The 7,500-nt window shown below is 47.7% G+C and overlaps 1 protein-coding gene across 1 annotated transcript in view; it reads right to left on the reverse strand.

Moving 5' to 3' along the window:
• The window catches only part of LOC126980634 (transcription factor LBX1-like), a 67,912-nt gene that overhangs the window by 15,152 nt on the left and 45,260 nt on the right, over positions 1–7,500 (reverse strand). Inside the window, exon 3 of the mRNA XM_050830736.1 lies at positions 5,899–6,047. Coding sequence (XP_050686693.1) covers positions 5,899–6,047 — 149 coding nt within the window. The remainder of the gene's footprint in view (positions 1–5,898; positions 6,048–7,500) is intronic.

Genomic DNA, 7,500 nt, shown 5'->3' on the forward strand with positions numbered 1-7,500 from the left:
CTAGGGAAAGGGCGAGTGAGATTTAGGTAAGATGTACAAGTAGGAAGAGAAGGTAAATCTGTGGGGAAAGGGAGCATGTAGTTAAGGCAAGGGTAGAGTCGTGCAGGTGTTAGAGAGAGAAAGGCAAGGATGCAGCAAAAGGGTGGGTGCAGTTTAGGTATGGTCGAATAGCACAGATGATGAAGGTAAGACTTGGGAAAGGAGAAGTGCGGTTTAGGCAAGGGCAGATCGTACAGGTGATAGGAGGAGAAAGGTAAAGCTGTAGGAAAAGGATGACCTCGGTTTATCAGGGGTAATATCGGTGTTAAGGAAGAGGGTAAGAGTGTAGGGAAGGGAAGGATGGTTAGTAAGGTATGACTGAGTGTGGGAAGATACAGGTGAGAGAGAGAAAGGTAATAGAAACCACTGAAAGGAAGAGTGAAGCATAGGTGAGTGTAGTGAGCTTCGGGTGTGAGAGATATAGGTAAGGGAACTGTGATAGGCAAATATATAGGAGAGGAATAAAGGTGAGGCAATATACAGGTAACATATAGGTAGGTAAAAAAATGGGAGGAGGTAAATGGGAAGAAAGGGGAATATAGAGATAGGAGAGGAGGTAAAGTAATAATGCAGGTGAAGAGGAGGGAAAATACAGATAGGTAGAAAGAGAGGTAAAGGAAAGGGAAGGTGATCTCTCTGACGCAGGTGATTGGTTTTGAAGCGTTACATAGAGGGCGTTGATTGGCCAGTCCGTCTCTCGTGTCGTCCAATGGTGGGGCTTCGAGGGGACGCCACGCACCTGACAGACCGACTGACTGATGGAGAGGAGGAGGAAGGAGAGGGAGAGGAAGAAGGAGGAGGAGGAGAGAGGAGGATGCCATGAGTTAAATATCAAAGTGAATCCGCTTAAGAACATTTACCGGCACTGTGAATTCGTCCTCAACCTCCCTCAGTTCTCTTCACTCCCTCCTCCACTTCTCTCCTCCCTCTTCAACTTCTCTCTCTCCTCCACCTCTCTCCCTACTCAGCTTCTCTTCTCGCTCTTCCCTTTCTCTTCTACCTCCTTCACTGCTCTTCTCTCCCTCCTCCACTTCTCTCCCTCCTCCACTTCTCCCTCCTCCAACTCTCTCCTCCGCCTCTCTCCCTACTCAGCTTCTCTTCCTGCTCTTCCCTTTCTCTTCTACCTCCTTCACTTTTCTTCTCCCTTCTCCTTCTCCGTGTCTTTTCATTTTTTCCTTCTTCCATCTTTCGTTTTCCTTTATTTCCCCACTTCCACCACTTCATTTTCTTCTGTTCCTCTTTCTATTCCACTCACCTTTATCAATCCACCATCAGCTAACTTATGTAATCCACCTCCATTATCTACCATCCCTTTTTAATCCCTTTTACCTAACTATCCACACCCATTTCTCCCTTCTTTTCCACACCATTCCCTCACCTACCCTTCCTGTTCCTGCCTCTCTCATTTCCTTCCTGCCCCTTCCTCTCGTTCTCTGTTCCTGATCCTTCCTCATCCTTACACCTTTTTCATACCTTCCACCTAACAATCCACAACCCTCTCACCCTTTCTATCTTCCTTCCAGCCCCATTCCCTCCCTCTCTCTTCCTCTCCTTTTCTTCCTGACCCCTTTTATCTATCTCCCTTTCTCACTGCCCCCTTTTCCCTCTCTCCCTTCTTTCTTGCCCCATTCCCCTCCCTATCTCCCTTCTTTCTTGCCCCATTCCCCTCCCTATCTCCCTTCTTTCTTGCCCCATTCCCCTCCCTATCTCCCTTCTTTCTTGCCCCATTCCCCTCCCTATCTCCCTCCTCTCCTTCCTGTTCCTGCCCCTCTCCCTCCTTTCCCTCACCTTCCTCTCTCTTTCTCATTTCCTTCCTCCTCGTAACTATCCACAACCTACTTCCTCTCCCTCCTTTCCCACTCCATTCCCTCTCTCTCCTTCCTTCCTCCTCCACTCTCGCTTCCTTCCGCCCCTTCCTCTCTCTCCCTCCCGTTCTTCCTCCTCCTCCAGAGACACAAGATCGGTTCCTAAGCCTCGTGTGTCGCCCCGCCTCGCCTCTCCGCTCCGCTGCCTCCTCACGGCTGCCTTTGTGATGACTCGCGCCATAAAGTGTTCGCCGAGACGCTCCGTAACTCTCGCTAACCTTCGCAGAGCTTCGCCGTCACTCCTCCATCAGCCCAAAGCCTCCGCCTCCGCCTCCGCCTCTTCCTATTCCTTCTCCTCCGCCTCCTCCTCTGCCTGTTCTTTCTCCTGGTTCTAATAATTCTTCCTACTCTTCCTCTTCCTAGTTTTCTTCTTTTTCCTTCTGCTTCCTCTCTTCCTTTTCTTACCTTCCTCTTTTTCAGTTTTTTTTCTTTTTTTCCTACAGTGATTTCTTCTTTTCCTCCTCCATTGTGTGCTGAGACCTTCTTGTTCATCGTCATGCAGTTATTTTCTATTTTCTTTGCTCTTTTCGTTTTCTTTGTTTTTTCCAATTTTTATTTTCCATCTTCTCTTCATCCTCTTCCTCCCCATTCTCCTCCTCATCCTCCACTCCTTCACACTCCTTCTGTCTCACCATTTCATCATCCTTTCACATTTCTAAAACCATTCATCCCTCCTTCACTCTTCATGTCTTTCTCCCTCCCTCCTCGTCTCTACTTCATTCACTCCTTCCTCCTCTACACTTATTCACTCTACATATCTCACTCCCTCTTCGTCTCTTACTTCCCTCCACTACTTGACTTCCTTCCTTTAACTCCTCCTCACTCCTTCACACTCTTCCTGTTCCCCTATTTCATCATCAGTCACTTCCTAATTCACTCTTTCATGTTCTACTCCGTCTTACCTCGCCTCTCCTTCCTTCACTTCTTCACACTCCTCCTTTTCCCCCATTCCATCATCCTTGCACATTCCTTATTTACTCTTTCATGTCTTACTCTCTCTCTTACCTCGCCTCTCCTTCCTTCACTCCTTCACCTCTTCATGTCCTACTCCCTCTTCGTCTTTCCTTCCTTCACTCCTTCCCCAGCACTTGGCGTCCTTCCCCATCCCTCCTGGCGCGTTTACACACCCGAATGGACTGTGTATGGCCTCCCGCCCCATCACAGAACGGCCCCGGTACCTTCGACTTGGCTTTACGAGCGCCGCGACCTCGAGGGAGCGCGACAAGAGCATCGAGCAACTTGGCTAATCCACGGATCGCCGGAAGACAAGCTATACAGAGATTCCTTCAGGCGTACTCGATGTGGGGGGGAGGGGGGGGGAGGCGCTTGTGTGTGTGTGTGGGGGGGGAGGGGGTGTAGAAGTCATTCCTTCCCCTCACATCTATTCCTCTCACATCTTCCCTCACAACCCCTCCTTTCCCTCCACACACCCCTTCTCCCCTTCTCTCTTTCCTTCCCATCTCCTCCCTCTCAATCTCTCCTCCCCGCATCCATCCATTCTTCGCAATCCTTCCCTTCCTTATCCTTCCATTAACAGCCTATAAACTTGCCTCTTTCTCCCCCTCTCTATCTCTCTCTCCTCCCCATCTTCCTTTCATTCTCTTTTCCACACATCCCATCTTCAGTGTCTCTCCCTCTCTCTCCTTTAACACCCTTCAAACACTTCCCTGTTCCTCCCCCTCCCCACAAGCCTATCATTCCTACATGCCTCTCCATTCCCTCCCCCTATCTCTCTTCCCCTCCATATCCTTTCAGCCCCTTTACTCTCTCTCTTTCACAGCCTCCATGCACCCTTTCCATCCCATTAACATCATCACACAGCCCACTCATAGCTCTTCGCTCCCCACAATCCATTTCATAACCACTCTGACCCCTTTTAAACCCCCTAAATTACCCCCCACACCCCCAATGACCCCAAATATAATCTCTTCCCCTTTCCACCTCCCCAACCTCACGATACCATTCCATTATCCTCAGCAACCTCAGTACAACCCCCTACGAAGATAACCGCCTCACGACACTCCCCGACCCCTTCGAGACCCAACCACGACTCCCTCACGACCCCCTACGACCCCCCCCCCCCCACGACTCCACCAAGATCCCCTCACGACCCCATCATGACCTCACCACGACCCCCTCATGACCTCCCACGACCCCCTCACGATCCCCCCCCCCCCACGACTCCACCAAGATCCCCTCACGACCCAAGATCACCACGACCCCCTCAGGACCCCCCACGACCCCCTTCACGACCCCTCCGCGACCTCACCACGACCCCTTCACGACCCCCCCCCATGATCTCCAGCTCCCTGCCACACTTTCAAAGGCGAGTCAGGAGCTCATTAAGGCGACACATCCCCTTATTAACATCTCCGCCTCAGGTACTTTACTCCGAGTCTCCTGGTATTAATTATGAGGGTCCGTGCTCCTCTCCCTCCCCTCCCTCTTCCTCACTTCCTCTCCTGCTCCCTTCCTCTCTCCTCCTCTTCCTCCCTTTCTCCTACATGCTCCTCTCGCTCATGTTCTTCCTGTTCCTTCTATCTCTTGTTTCTTGCATATTTCCTTACTTCTTTCATTCCTTCATCAATTCTTTCATTCCTTTCTTTCCTTGCTTCTGTTCCTTCTTTCCCTTTCTCCTTCCTGTTTCTTTTCTCTTATTTCTTTCCCTCCTGTTCCTTACTTCTTTCCTTCATTAATTAATTCATTCATCAATTATTTCTTTCTTTCCTTCGTTCTGTTCATTTTATCCCTTCCTTCTTTCCTCTCCTTGCCCCTCCACTCCTCCTCCCTCTTGGTTCTTCTTTCTTACTTCTCTCCCTTCTGTTTCTCCTGTTCTTCTGTTCTCTCCCTCCACTTCCTTATGTGTTTCCTTTTCTCCCTTATTCCTTCCTTCATTCCCTCTTTCATCATTTTTTTCAGTATTTTTTTTCTTTCTTTGCTTCTGTTCCCCTTCTCCCTTTCTCCTTCCTGGTCCTTTTCTCTTATCTTTCTCCCTTCTATTCCTTCTGTTTCTTCTTTCTCTTCTGTTTCTTATTTCTTTCCTTATCTTCCCCCTTTCATTATTCATTCACTCATTCATTTATTATCTCAACCCTTCCTCTTTCCTTCCTTCCTCTTGTTTCTCCTCTCCCTTCTGTTCCTTCCTCCCTGCTGACTCTCATTTGTCCTTCCTTCCTTCCTTCTTTCATTCGTTCATTCTTTTTATCCTATCCTCCTTTCGCCCTTCTCTTTTTACCTCCCTTCCTAATCTCCCTGTATATACTTCCTTTTACTAATTTCTTTCTTCCTTTGTCTTCCTTCCCTCCTACGCCTTTCACCTTATCCTAGTCTATCTCCTCCCTGTTTATAACCTATCAGCATCATCTATTTCTTTTAATCATTCTTCCTTTTCATTTTTTTCATCTCTATTTAGTATGGTAGATATTCCGTCTAATGTTACGGTGGTGGTGGTGGTGATGGTTGGTGATGGTGGTGGTGGCGTTGTGGGGGTGATGGTGGTGGTGGTGATAGCGGTGGTGCTGGTGGTGGTTGTGGTAGTGGCCAAAGAAAACGAATATTGAGGAGAAGCATCAGTTAGCCCTCACACCATCAGGGGAGACTTGTATAAACGGTGGCTGCTGGGGCGAACACACACACACACACACACACACACATGCTCCCTCTACGTTTTGACGCTCTATGCTTCCTTCCCCTCCTCCTCCTCCTCCTCCTCCTCCTCCACTTTGCTTCCCTTCCTGTATTGTTTGTTTAACGGTTGACTGGTACTTTCTGAAGGTGTTATTGTTTCTCTCTCTCTCTCTCTCTCTCTCTCTCTCTCTCTCTCTCTCTCTCTCTCTCTCTCTCTCTCTCTCTCTCTCTCTCTCTCTCTCTCTCTCTCTCTCTCGTTACACTCTTCCTCTTATTACTCTTTCTTACTCTTTTTCTTACTCTTTACTCTTATTCTTTACTCTTACTCTTCACTCACACTCTCACTCTCACTCACTCTCGCTCTCACCTGCTTCTTCCACTTCATCCGCCTGTTCTGGTACCACGTCTTCACCTGCAGCTGCGTCAGGCCCAGGGATCGCGCCAGGTCCACGCGGTCAGGTGTGCTCAGGTACTTCTGCGCCTCGAACCTCCGCTCCAAACCCACCAACTGCAGCTCTGGGGAAAGGAGAAGTATGAGAGGGGTGAAGGAGGTGTGGGAAAGGGTGAAAGAGGTATGATATGGGGTGGAAGAGGTATGTTTGGTTAGAAGAGGTGGAAGAATTTGAGGTGATGTGTGGAAGAGAGGGGAGAAGTGTGAGAGGGGGTGGAAGATGTGTGGAGAGGTAGTGGAAGAGGTGTGGGAATTCCTGGAGAGGTGTGTTGGGGTTAGAAGAGATGGAAGAGGTAAGAGAGTTGAATGAGATAGGAGAGAAAGAAGAGTAAGCAGAGTAAAGAGATGATGTAGGGGGGAGTAAGTAAGAGTAAGGAGGTGAGGGAAATGGGAGAGAGATGAGATAGGTGGGTGGGAGGTGGAAGGTGAGAGATCGGAGAGAGCGGAAGGTAAGAAGAGGCGGAAGAGGTAAGGGAGATGAGGGAGAAGGGAGAGAAAGGGAAAGGTGATTAGTAAGAAAGTGTAGGTAAGGGAAGAGGAAGAGGGAGAGGCAGGCAGTGGAAGAAGAGGGAGAGGGAAGAGGAGAGGTGTGAGAGGCAAGGGAGAAGTTTGTATGTGTGTTTGTGTGGAGAGAGAGAGAGAGAGAGAGAGAGAGAGAGAGAGAGAGAGAGAGAGAGAGAGAGAGAGAGAGAGAGAGAGAGAGAGAGAGAGAGAGAGAGAGAGAGAGAGAGAGAGCAGAGGGGGAAAAGAATGGTGAAATTCGAGTTGTGAAAACGGATATGCAAACACACACTCACACACACACACACACACACACACACACACACACACACACACACACACACACACACACACATTTGCCAGTCAAAGGCGGAACCTATGCCGTAGGAAAGAGTATAAAAGTTTGAAAAGACCTACGTACATGCAAAAGCGCAGCGCTGAAAAAAAAAAACTTCTCTTGTTATAAAAAAAAATGTATAAAAAAGGATCAAAAACTTTACTTAAAAAATATTATAAAAAGTACCTCTTCAGAGGATCAAAGGCATAAATAGGAGTAAGATTAATTCAGAAACTAGAATATAAATGAAAAGAGAGTGATGCTATTGATGATAATGACAAAAAATAAATAAAAGGAAATAGCAAGAGACAAAATGTGAAAAATAAACAATAAACTCTAAAACAAAGAAACAGTGACAGACAATTAAACCAAAGTAACAAAAAAGTACAGACAAAAAGAAACAGAAAAGAAACAAAGAAAAAAAAGAGCAAACACGAAACAAACAACACGAAATCAATGAAAGAGAGGCATGAGCTGAATCTCTCTCTCTCTCTCTCTCTCATCTTTTTTTACTTTATTTTTTTTTCATCGTGTATTTCTTCGTGTTCCCCTTTTATCCTGTCTTCTTTCCCTACTTCGTTTATTCATTTCTCTTCTTTCCTTTCCTCTCCTTCCCCCTTCATCTCTTTCCATCCCTCTCTCCATACCCCTCCATCTCTCCTTTCCTCTCTCCTTCCCTC

The sequence above is a fragment of the Eriocheir sinensis genome, chromosome 44 (genome assembly GCF_024679095.1).
Source record: "Eriocheir sinensis breed Jianghai 21 chromosome 44, ASM2467909v1, whole genome shotgun sequence".
Classification (NCBI taxonomy): Eukaryota; Metazoa; Arthropoda; class Malacostraca; order Decapoda; family Varunidae; genus Eriocheir; species Eriocheir sinensis.